Below are 13,206 nucleotides of genomic sequence, written 5' to 3' on the forward strand. Positions count from 1 at the left end.
CCGAAGGCATCGACCCCGAGGACGGAGCCGAATCGATCCGTGCCGAGGCCCCGAGGGGGAGAGTCGGAACCGAAACGTCGGTTCGACTCTCGGCCCCGGAACCAAGGACAGATCGTCGGCTCAGAGACTCCAGTATCGGGTCCGACGGAGTCGAGGTGAGAGGAACAGACCGAGAAAAGGACTGTTCTGGACCCGAGGGCTCCTCAATCAGAAGATCAGCCTCTTCCGGCTCCAAAGACTGAACAGGTCTCGGAGGAGGAATGGATGGAGACACTGGGAGGCCTTCAAGTTTCGACACCAACTGGGTGGAAACCGAAATAAGTTTGGACAGGGCCGAATGCTCCAATAACTTCTGCACCACACGATCCACATCGATGTCAGAGAGTTTGGAAGAAGAACGGGTCGAAGGAACCGAAGACGGAGCCGACCTCAACAAGGTCGAAGGAGGGAGCTCCATCACCGGTTCCAAGACTCGAGGCTCAGGAACCGATACCAGTTGAACACTCGGCCCCGAAGTCTGTGGAACCGGTGATCTAACCTTTACTGAAGAGCTCGGAGCCGATGACTTGGGCTCCGACGTCTTCGATTCCTTAGAGGATTTCGATGCCTGGTCAGAAGCATCCAGGGCCTCTTGAAAAGAAGGTTTCAATAAACCTCTGTCCATGAGTTTCCTGCGCCTATCTGTCATGACCCTCCCACTAAAAGAGTGACAGATAGAACAGTCCTCTTGCAAGTGGAGAGGGCCAAGGCAGTAGACGCAGGAACTATGGTCGTCAGTCACTGACATTTTCTGGCCACACTGACAACGCTTAAATCCAGACTTTACCTTATCAGACATTTTACAAGAAAAAGACAAGTCCAGTAATATAATCAAATCAGAGAAAAAAATTGTCAAATCCGGTTTAAATGTCAAATACTTTTTAAATCTAAGAAGGGCTGTAGGCCCCGAAAAACTAACCGATAAACAAGATTAACGGTACCGAAATTTAATCACTCAACACACAGTCACTCAGTATATCAAGATATATGACTAGAACAAGAAAAATCCAATAAAATATAACAAAATAAGTTATATCTTAGCTTTAGACGCTCGAGCTAGCTCCCAACGATGTGAACGCAGCAGCGGCAAACTAGATCTGGGGTAAAGGCAGAGGGGGATTGTGGGTATTAGATTGTCTCGAGCTTCTTCTCGATGCAGAGCTTGCAAGAGGCCGGCACGGAGCCGAGGATCGGCTCCGAACCCATGTGTGAGAACAAACGGCGAGATTGAACACTATCACATTAATATTTTACAGTGATAGAATCAAAAGATAGGGGAGAAACATCTATACAAAATGAGGAGACATGTTCAGAATCACGTAGTGGTCCTTTAAGTAAAACCAGTACCGGTCTTACCAGTTTCCAACTGCTCAAGACTCCAAGTCACTTTTTCCTCAGAAGGCTGCTGCTGTTCGACTGAGTCATACCCATCTGTGGCATTCTCACTTTGACGTGATGGAGAAAGATAAATAGCTGCCAGGCCAGCCTCAGCATTATCCCACACGCCACAATTTTTACCTGCATTACGTATCTCAGCAAAACCACAAGCTGCAGCTCTTAAGCTTGGTTCATGTCCATTACCGGAAGGCAAAATCTGTGACAGACTGAAGCTTGGTTGACATACTGGAGGAAGACTTGCATCAGTCTGTTCTGAAAGTGTCCAATTATTTGCACCTTTTTGAAAATATAAAGAATCCAGCTTCATTTTATCAGAAAGCCCATTCTGTACAGAAGTATCATCCAAAGAACCCTAAAGAGAAAAGATAATTAAATTCCAGTTAAAATCAATTCACAGAGACCTACATGCAGTACAGCTCCTTTAATGTTAACAAAATAAACAACGCTGTGAAAAACACTAAAATAAATACTTCACAAGTCAATTCCAGATTAAGTACAGCCGTGTGAGCACAAATAGTAACAGTAGATGTTAGAATAACCACTGATGCAGCAAAAATCGGTATACACTACCTGCAGGAAGACACCTCCTTCCATCTGCATAAACAAAGTCAAAGGTCCCTCAGAGCAAAGCTTCCCTTCTCATTACTACTGATCAAGCTTTGATGCTGTTTTGTTGGTAATTAAAAAAAAAAATAGCCACAAACATGTGGGAAATGCATCTTGGTTACACTTGAACCTATTCTGAAAGTCAGGATGTTACATTTAAAATAGATGCTATTTTATATATATAATTGTATGTTTTTTAAAATTGTTAGATTGATATATTGTGTGGCTGTGTCTTATTGGATGATTCACTGATTTGCTCATTAAGCATCAGATATTTAAGTATACCTTTTAGGTTGTTTTTTATCTTGCACTGATGAAGGGTTGTTGTACCTGAAAGCTTTGCTATTTTTATTAAATTTTATACGTTTGTACTGGTTTGTTTGCTACTTGGATTTTGCAAACTGCTACTCTACTACTGTTTTTGTTCTTGTTGGAAACGCATCTTAGGACATACCAGCCCTCGTTGTGCAGTAGCTTGACCAAAGTCACTTTAGGAGTTCAAGTGCAGTTGTGTTAGTCCATTTAAACAGTAGATGTTTGAATGATCACTGCTGCAGCAGCCTTAGCTATATGGGTTATATTCTGTCAAGGATACAATGGCCAGGTAGCTTCCAATGCTTCAGAGCACCTTCCACACGCCAAAACTGTTTGGGCATGAAGCCTTTCAGAGCTTTCTTGCCAGCAGAAAGGGGGGCTGAGCCCCGAAAGGCCAATCCTAGGAATAAAAAGCAAGTCCACAAGTGGCATAAAAAGCAAACCAAAAAACAAGGGAGGAGTGGGAGGAGGGAGCAGCAGTGATCATTCAAACATCTGCTGTTACGGTAAGTTTACTTGCACAACTGCATTATCAATCACTGCTGCAGCAGCCTTAGCTATGTGTGTAGATTACCCTAGCTAACTATACTTGGGAGGTAGAAGAGTCCAAGAGCCCCTGAAGAATGGTCCTAGCAAAGCCTGATCCGGACGTAAAGAAATCAACGTTAAAGTGCTTTGCAAAAGTATGTACAGAGGAACATTTAGCAGCTTCTATAATACTTCTTAAAATCAAACCTTTTCCAAAAAGCCATAATGAATTAAAGGTCCTGGCAAAGTAGGCCTTGACCTTGCCTGGAATCATTTTGTTACTGAGACTATAGCAAAAGGTAATATCCTTGCACAACCATTTGGAAATGGTCAGTTTTGTCACAAGTTGTCCCTTCTTACCTTCACAAAAAATGAACAACTGATCCGAAGATCTGAAAGAATTAGTTCTGTCAAGGTAGTACCAGTTCTCTGTGCACATCCAAGGTATGGAGCATTCACTCTCATTTTTAGGTTCAAGAAAGAAAACTGGTAGATGAATAGTTTGGTTTAAAGTAAACTCTGATATCACTTTATACATAAAGGATTTGTTTTTAAAGAAATCCTGCCCCAACAGAAAATGAGATGGGCTTCACTTACCTTAAGATCTTCCATGTCAGATAACCTTCTTGAGGAGGATAGAGCCGTCTGTAAAAACTGTTTTCCATGTTAAGAACCTCAAGTCAGCCAGCTTAGCTAGTTCAAACAAAGCAAGTGTTAGCTTCTCGAGCATAATGTTAAGATCCAATGGAGAGGGGCCATTGGTTTTCTTGGGGGCCTTTTATGCAAAAATCCCTTTCAAAATTTTTTTTTGCATTGAGACTGCACTGAAAGAGGAGGGTCTATGGCCAGACATGCTGAAATAGCAGATATACAAACTTTGATACAGAAGTAAAGTGAGGCCATAGGATAGCAACAAACAAATATTGTAAAACTAGAGAACAACTAGTCTTAAATGGGTGCTGGTTATGTTGCTGGCACTAACTAGAAAACATTTTCCATTTATTAATGATTTTCTAGTAGCCGGCTATCTGGCCTCCATTAATACCTGTGGCATGTCAACAGTAAGCAGGTGTCTGAAGGAATTAAAACTATCATCCAAGCAGTCAACTGAAGTTTTTTGATGATGGGTTGTATTAAACCCTTGTGCAAGTAGATCCAACCGGTGTGGAAGCTTCTAGTAAATTGCTCTTGGACATTTCCAAAAGGGGAAACCACTGCTGCAAGGGCTAAAGCAGAGTTATAATGATCTTGGGGGAGGGGGTCCTCCTAAATCTTCAGAAGTACCACAGATTTAGTGAAAAGGGTGAAAAAACACATGAACATTCCTGTCCAGGGAACAGAAAAGGCATCCATCTTCCAGCCCTTCTTGCATGGAGTCCTGCACAGAATATTCTTGCCAGTTGACTGTTGAGAGAAGTGGCAGAGGAGTCTACCTGAGGAATTCCCCACAGATGATCAAAGCTTGGAACATCCCCCCCATCTAGCTTCCATTCATGAGGGTTTGCCCTGGTCCTGCTCAGCTTGTCTGCCACACAATTTTGTTCTGTTGAAATGTAGAATGCCTGTAAAGTGAGACTGTGCTGTGACACTATATCCCAAGCTAACAGAAGTAGTCTGCAAAGGGGATACAACCTGGTTCTCCCTTGTTTGTTGATGAATTACATGACTGTGGTATTCTGGAACCACTTTAAAAAGTCCCAGGGACCAAAGATTGTTCAAATAGATGAGTGTTTCGAAGTTTTGCATCCCTTAATATTTATCTGCTTGGATCTGTCCTTTGCATCCCACACACCCTGGTCTTCTAACCCTCCTAAAACTGCTTCCCAGGCAAAGCCTGAGGCATCTGTGGTGACTTTTTGAGCAAGGAGGGAAGAGGAGACCTGGACTGAAGGATATCTTATGTCTCCACAATGACACTTCTCTTCTGACAAAACATAGCACTGGAATTTGAAAAAAGACCGTTCTGGGACCAGAGAGATTCCAGATACCACTATCTCTCTCATGTGGAGTACTGCCAGGAGTATCAACAAAATCAGAGAACATGAGACCCAAAAACCTGAGGTATTCTCCTCACAGCGACAGACATCTGACTGGAAAACCTTAGAAATAGAGCTATTATAACCTGTAGAAGAAAAGCTCTTCAACTCGGGTGTTTAGTTGACATCCCAGGAACACTACCCTGTGTGGAGTCATAAAAGACTTTAGAATGTTCTCTTGGAATCCCAGCTTGTGTAAGATCTCTCACCCAAGAGAGACTTCTGACAATGAAGGAGACTCTGCAAAGGATAAGCAAGTCAGCAATATATAGAAAATGCAGATACCCTGTAGACTGCAATGAGCTACAACTGGAGCTAAACACTGAACCTTCATGCTGTAGTGGATAGTCCAAATTGTAAGGCAGATAACTGAATGTGATCCAGTCTCACACCACCTTAAATGCCTCAAGTCTGGATGAATAAGGATGTGATCAGCATCTCAGGTCTAATGATACCAGGAAACTTTAAAGACAGAGGACGCAACAGGTTGTGAAATGATATTTTAATCTGGGTACTAAAGTTTAAGATCAATCCAGAACTGGTCTCCAAGCATTTTCTTTATTTGGCACTAGGAAAATCCTTGAATAAATCCCTTCCCCACCTGGTAAGGAAAACAGGTTATATACTCACCAGAACAATGCATCCATGTTGTCCATTTTCGTCCTCCCTCAACCAATGGTTCTAGGATCAGACTTCAGCCACTTCATTAGACTTTTGATAAGGGGAGGAGTTCAAGCTACAGAGTTATAGTCCTCTACACCTGAAATGCCTAGAGTTTGCCCTCTTGTCAGCCTATCAATTCACACTAAGATACCTGGCAGTAAGCATACTACAAAATAAATTATATTTCAGCTAGAGGAGGAAAACTGTAGCTCATCAGCAAGGCTGGCAGAAATTACTCCTCAGGGTAGACTATGAGCTCAAATGAAAGGAACTTATAAAGCAGGAAGGGGGTGGAGGGTGGGAGTTTGAGGAATTATGAAAAACGGATGCATTGTTATGGTGAGTAACACCTGTATTTGACATGGTCTTTTTTGTCCGTTGCTCAATGGATGGAACAAAGTCCTCAGCTAGAGTAACCCTGGGTGACCCTCATTGAAGGATATTCCCAAAGTACAGCAAAGCCAAATGCTGCTCTATTCCTAAAGATGTGCAATTTGTAATGAGCTATAAAGATATGAGCAGTGGACCAAGTAAGCAGCTGCACAAAATGTTATCTATGGAAGCTCTGAATCACAAAGTAAATGATGTGGAATGAGCCTTAGGAGGTTTAGGTAATATCAATTCTTGATTTCTTATAAACAAAGGAAATGCAATCAAGTGAGCCATCTAGTTAAAGTTACTTTTAATACTACCTTGCCTTGGAAAAAGAGAAACAATTGGTATGATTTTCCGAAATCTTTAGTTCTACGGAGATAGAATCAAAGTCTTCTATGAACATCCAACAGGTGCAGCATGTACTCTCCCTGGTTGGAAAACCATGGGGAGGAAAAGAAGGGTTAGTTCTAAGGGGCATCCTATCCTTACGCAAAACCGGATACGACAGGTAAGAAGAGTGCCTGGAGTTCTGATTCTTGTCTAGCCAATGTAATAGCAACCTGGAAAAGGGGGTTTTCATGAGGAGAACTTTAATTCCAAACTAGGCTGGGTCAAAGTAGAGATACCTTTAAGAAAAGCCTTACATAATCTCAGAGAGACCAAAGAATGGTTTTCACCCAAGTGAAAATTGGAAAGGATAGCAATAATCTTCTTCTTTCGGCTTTTCCCAGTTAGGGGTCACCACAGCGGATCATCTGTCTGCTCATGATTGGCAGTGGAGTTTTACAGTGTCGACGTGCCAGCCCGGCACCCAACCTTCCACAGAAGGCACACACATGCACACACTCTCACCTAGGGCCAATTTAGAGTGTCCAATCCACCTACTGCATGTCTTTGGGATGTGGGAGGAAACTGGAGCACCCAGAGGAAACCCACGCAACCACAGGGAGGACATGCAGACTCCACACAGAAGGCACCCCAGCCTTGAATCGAACCAGAGAACCTCTTGCTGTGAGGCAACAACGCTAACCGCTGCACCACCGTGGCTGCCCGGAAATGATGGACCTTAAATGTCAAATAACTAGCTCCATTGTTGAAAATGGAAGCAAAGTCGTCAAGAACAGCTGGGATAGCTGCTGAAAATGGATCTTTCTAGTACAATTCTAAAATCTTAATACAATTTTTTCTGAGATGATCTAAAGATGTGAAACTGGGGAAGAAAGCCTGGAGTGTCTAGCCATCACTGCAAGTAGAGTAGCAGCCATGCTATTAACTTGACTGTTCGAACATCTGGGTGAGGTAGCAAACAAACACCAACTGTACCACAGCTAGGAAGTTTATTATAAAACAGGTAAGCACTTTCAGGGATGCGCCCCTTCATCAGACAACTCAAAAACAATTAATTCCTTATATAGTAGAAGCACCTGCTATCAATTAAGTCTTAAAGATACAATGTTAAATACAAATGCTTTAACCTGGTCCACTCTAGTATATCTTGAATCTGCATATATCTGGTTCAAAAATTCATAAATATTAGAACACATTATGTATATGAGTCATGGTTAAAAATGGCATAATGGTTAATGTGATTACCTTACAGACACAACGTGCAGGGTTGACCCCCACGTTGGGCAACTGGCTAGGCTCAAAATGGCCCACAAGGGCATCCAGCCTAGCACCAATCTATGAACCTATATTAAAATTGCTAAAACTGTGTCCTACTATACAAAACAATTTTAAAAACAAACTATAATAAGAAGTTATGTACCTACCATAACGTTCCATGTTAGTTGTCTTCTTCTCGCCTTCTTTCTTGCTGGATGGGTTCGGAGCCTATCCTCGGCTCCGACTCAGCCTATAGTATAGCTCGAGAGCTATTTTTACCGGCTCGAGGCAGCCCTATATCCCACAATACCATGCGCTAACTCCCCAGATCTCGTTGACAGCTAACACATAGTATAGTTTTATTACCAAAAAATAAGCCATTATATAAAAATACGGTCTCCCTGCTGGTAACACCCATGATACAGGTAACCCTGAATAACTATGTATCATGAAAGAAAAGGACTCTGAGACCTTCAAGTCTGTCCAGGCTAGGGGGCAGGAGGGAGGGACGCAAGAAAGAAAGCGAGAAGACAACTAACATGGAACATTATGGTAGGTACATAACTTCTTAATGTTAAGTTGTCATTCTCGCCTTCATTCTAGCTGGATGGGACAGCGTCCCTAGCACCTTGGTCCTGGGTGGCTCAACGGAACAGACTCCTGAGTACAGTGGAACCAAAAGTCAGCTCTATTTCTGGAGGCTATATCAAGTTTGTAATGGGTAATAAAAGTATGTTTAGAAGCCCATGTAGCTGCTGCACAAATGGCATCTAATGGTAACCTTGCTTGAAATGCTGTTGAGGTTGATAGTGCCCTGGTTGAATGAGCCTTAGGTCTTGAAGGAAGTTGTTTGTGTCTCAACTCGTAGACAAAGGTAATGATGGATGCTAACCATCTGGAAAGAGTTACCTTTGATACTGGAAGTCCTTTCTTTTCTTCAGCATAAAAGAGAGGAAGAGCTGTTCTGACTTTCTGAATTCTTTTGTCCTGTCTAGATAATACCGCAGTTGACGAACATCCAAGTAATGTAGTTTCTGTTCAGCCCTGTTTGAATAATTTGGGAAGAAAACAGGCAAGTCAATAGTGTGGTTCAGATTTGATTCAGAAGAAACTTTTGGTAGAAAGGAAGGATTCGTTCTGAGAGCTACCCTGTCTTTATGAAAAAACAAATAAGGGGGACAGACAGACAAGGCCTGAAGTTCCGACACCCTTCTGGCAGATATAGCCACCAAAAACAGAGTTTTCCAAGAGAGAAGCTTGAGGGAACAAGAAGTTGCAGGCTCAAAGGGAGGGAGAATTAATGAAGTTAACACCAAATTTAGATCCCATTGTGGAGGAGGATCCTTAATGGGAGGTCTGAGCAAGAAGATGCCCTTGAGGAAAGCTTTACAGAGTTTATGGGACATAATATTGGTTTCCAAGAGCCCTACATGAAAATTGGCAATGGCTGCTAGTTGTACTCTGATAGTGGCCGACGACGACCCTGAATGAAAAAGCTCCGCCAGAAAATCTACAACTTTATGAATTGGTGCATTAAAAGGATCTAAGGACCTAGCTTCTGCCCAGAACGAAAAACGCTTCCATTTACTCGCATAAGTCTTCCTAGTATTGGACTTATGGGAGGCAAGAATGATATCACGGACAAGAAGAGAAATAAAGGGAAGCCTGGCTATGGTTGGAAGTGGAGCAACCAAGCTGTGAGTTTGACGGACTGAAGAGACTGGTGCAGCTTGCCCGTCAGATGGGTCAAAAGGTCTGGAAATGGTTCCAGATGCCAGGGCTGTTCCAGTAGATAACGGTGCAGGAACGGAAACCATACTTGTCGAGGCCAGTACGGCGCAATGAGGATCATTTTGGATCTCAATGCGGTTGCTTTCTGAATTAACTGCGGAATCAATGGAAAAGGGGGAAAAGCGTATAGAAGACCCCGAGGCCAATCGTGGACAAGAGCTTCTCTGGGGGGATGGCCTGGTAGAGGGAAGAGTGTGAAGAAGTCGAGGCACTTGCTGTTCTGAGGTGTTGCGAAAAGGTCGCAGCAAGGCTGGCCCCACTTCTGGAAAATTCTCTCTGCTACCACCTGATTTAGAGACCACTCGTGAGGCATGAGAATTGTTCTGCTCAGTCTGTCCGCTATGACGTTGGACCTCCCGGGGATGTGTGTTGCTATCAGAAACCGTTGAGAGGAGATCGCCCACTGCCAAAGTCTGAGTGCTTCTCGACATAGGGGGTAGGACTTTGTTCCGCCCTGCTTGTTTATGTACCACACTACAGACATATTGTCCGTTTGAACTGCTATAGTCCCCGTGGGAAGAGTCCTGAAGGGCTTGCAACGATAAAAGCACTGCTCTCATCTCCAGGACATTTATGTGCAGGTGGCATTCTAATTGTTGCCATGTGCCCTGGACAGTCCTGCCCTGATAGTTCCCCCCCACCCGATCAGGGAGGCATCCGTTGTCACAGTGGCAACTGGAGGGGGAAGAACAAAGGGTCTGCCCTGAAGAAGTTGAGGGGAGATCATCCACCAGGAGAGGTGTTTTTTGCAAGTTGGGGTTATCAAAATGTTGTGAGTCATTGGGAGCTGTTGAAAGGACCACTGAGAAAAAAGCATCCACTGGAGAATTCTCATGTGGAAGTGGGCTAAGGGGAGAAGGAGAATCGCCGCTCCCATGAGGCCTAATGTTTTCAGTACTAACTTGACTTGAATTCTGTTGGACTGAAACAGAAACTGAACATTCCGCCGTATGTCTGTCTGTCACTCTCTGAGGTGGTCATGTTGCAGACATTTCTGTGGTGTTTAACACGGCGCCTATGAAGTTTATACATTGACAAGGTGACAAGGAGGATTTTGCGAAATTTGTGGAAATACCTAGTTTGTTGCAAATGCGAATGGTGTAATCCCTGGCTATGATAAGATGCTGCTTGGTGGTAGCGGTAATGAGCCAGTCGTCTAAATATGGAAACACCTGGAATCCTTTTTGTCTCAGATGAGCCGTGACCACTGCCAAACATTTGGTGAACACCCGGGGGGCTGTGGTGAGACCAAAGGGCAGGGCTCTGAATTGGTAATGACTGGCTCCCAGCCGGAAGCGGAGAAAAGTACAGTTTTGTACCTACCATAAATGTAGATGTTCGAAGATCCACATTGCTGCAGTCCTTACATATGGGTAGTCCGCTGTCCTCGGTCGGCCCGAATACCAAAGTATTAGGCTGACATCGGTCATGGGCGCTCAGATCTGACATCAGAGCGCCAGGGTATTAAAGCGCATGACCGGCGTCATATCCTCAGTCTTTTCTTGCCCCAGATGTCAGAAGGCTCTAAAAAGAAAGGCCACAGCCAAAAATAGAATACTTCCCAAAAGGCATGTACAAATAACAGCTACCACCCAAACCATACAACCATTCCAAACTACAGAGGGGAAGGAGGGAGGGTAAATTGGACTGCAGCAATGTGGATCTTCGAACATCTACATTTATGGTAGGTACAAAACTGTACTATGTTCTTCATCTCGCATTGCTGCAGTCCTTACATATGGGTAGAATCCCAAAGCAGAGGTAAAGGGAGGCTGGCAAAATCATAAAGCATTGGGAGCTGCCAAAATGCCCTGTAAGATTGCAGTGGCAAATCCAGCCCTAGATTTGGAATAAAGAGGAAGGTGGTAATGTTTAGAAAAAGTATGCACTGAACTCCAAGTAGCTGCTTCCAAAATATCTTTAGTAGCTACTCCCCTTAAAAAAGTTGTAGAAGTGGCAGTAGCCCTAGTGGAGTGAGGTCTGATTCCAGCCGGAATCTCCTTACCATGATGAGAATAACAAAAAGCAATACAAAAGCCAATCCACTTAGAAATAGTTTGTTTTGAAACAGGTTTCCCCTGAGAACCCAAAGCAAAAGAAACAAACTGCTGAGACCGTCTGAACCCTTTAGTCCTGCTCAAATAATAACGCAACTGCCTGTGAATATCCAAAGTGTGCAAAATTTTCTCCCCTTTATTTTGGGGATCTGCATAAAAAGTAGGCAAATGAATTGATTGGTTCAAGGCCACATTTGAAACCACTTTAGGCATAAAAGTAGGATTAGTACGCAGAGATACCCTATCCTTATGAAAAATTAGGAAGGGTTCAACCACCATAAGAGCCTGTAATTCAGAAACCCTTCTAGCAGACGTAATGGCCAACAAAAAAGCAGTCTTCCAAGACAAAAACTTTAACTCAGCAGTAGCTGCAGGTTCAAAAGGAGGTAAAGTAAGTTTTTCCAACACAAAATTGAGATCCCAGGCAGGAGTAGGAGCTCTACGTGGGGGTCTTATGTTCTTTGCCCCTCTAAGAAATTGCTTAAACAAAGGATGAGAGAATAATGGAGGGTCACAGTCATAGTGAGCAGAAATGGCTGCAGCATGAACTTTTATAGAGGAGAAAGACAAACCCTTGTCTAAATTCTGTAAGATACTGAAGAGAAACACTTAAATCAGGCCTGGAAACCTCAAAGCCCTTTGTCTTGCTCCAAATTAAAAATCTCCTCCATTTATCAGCATAAACTTTCCTTGTACTAGGCCTTCTGGCCTCCAAAATAACATTCAAAACTTGTTGTGGAAGCTGCGACCCTCCAGGTTCTAGAACAGAATATGTCAGGCTGTTAGATGCAGGGACTGAATCCTGACATTGAGGAAATGATTGCCCTCCTGTGACAAAAGGTGCGGAATCGAAGGCAAAGGCCATGGAGGCTCCCATACTAAACTCCTCAACAGAGGGTACCAGTGCTGTCGAGGCCAATCTGGAGCTATTAGAATCATGGAAGGCTTGTCTTGTCTGACCTTCAAGAGAACCTTGGGAAGGAGAGGCAGAGGCGGAAAGGCATAGACGTGAAGATTGCTCCAACTGAATGATAGAGCATCCACTTTCCAAGCTGTGGGATGAAACATTTTTGTGCAAAACTTTGGCAACTGGAAATTTAGTGGAGAAGCGAACAGATCTACGTCTGGAGTTCCCCATATCACTGTCAATTTTCGAAATACATGAGGATCCAATTTCCACTCATGGGGATCCACTATCTGTCTGCTCAAAACATCTGCTAAGGAGTTCTGTGCACCTGGTAGAAACCTTGCCTGAAGATTGAGGTGTAAACTGAGAGCAGTCTCCCACAAAATCATTGCTTGCCTGCAAAGAGGGTACGAATGGGTTCCCCCTTGCTTGTTGATGTACCACATGACAGTTGTGTTGTCTGTTTGAATCAACACCTGCCCTGGGTGAAGTAAATCCTTGAAAGCCATCAATGCAAATTGGACTGCTAACATCTCCTTCAAGTTGATATGTAAATGTTGAAGTCTGGCAGGCCACGTGTCTTGAGAACCCATTTTCCATTGAGGTGTGCTCCCCAAGCTTTGTCCGAGGCATCTGTCGTTAAAATCTGACTCGCCTCTGGTCGGGTCACAGAGAGTCCCTTGTTTAGGTGACATTCCTGAGCCCACCACAAAAATTCCTTTTGAATGCAAGGTATTATTTGAATGACAGTGTCCAGATCTTAGCAGTGTTGTGTCCATACATTTTTGAGATACCATTGTAGCTTCCTCGTATGCAGTTTGGCATTGGGAAGCACCAGAATACAAGATGCCATGAACCCCAAGGCTTGAAGGACTGTCCTTGCAGT

General features: G+C 43.5%; 1 protein-coding gene across 1 annotated transcript in view; it reads right to left on the reverse strand.

The window, feature by feature from the left end:
- LOC122797745 (centrosomal protein of 192 kDa-like) overlaps positions 1-13,206 on the reverse strand; it is a 1,194,871-nt gene that overhangs the window by 916,202 nt on the left and 265,463 nt on the right. Inside the window, exon 7 of the mRNA XM_044066270.1 lies at positions 1,396-1,789. Coding sequence (XP_043922205.1) covers positions 1,396-1,789 — 394 coding nt within the window. The remainder of the gene's footprint in view (positions 1-1,395; positions 1,790-13,206) is intronic.

This window comes from Protopterus annectens, chromosome 3.part1 (genome assembly GCF_019279795.1).
Source record: "Protopterus annectens isolate FY-2018-M chromosome 3.part1, PAN1.0, whole genome shotgun sequence".
In the NCBI taxonomy this organism is placed as follows: Eukaryota; Metazoa; Chordata; order Ceratodontiformes; family Protopteridae; genus Protopterus; species Protopterus annectens.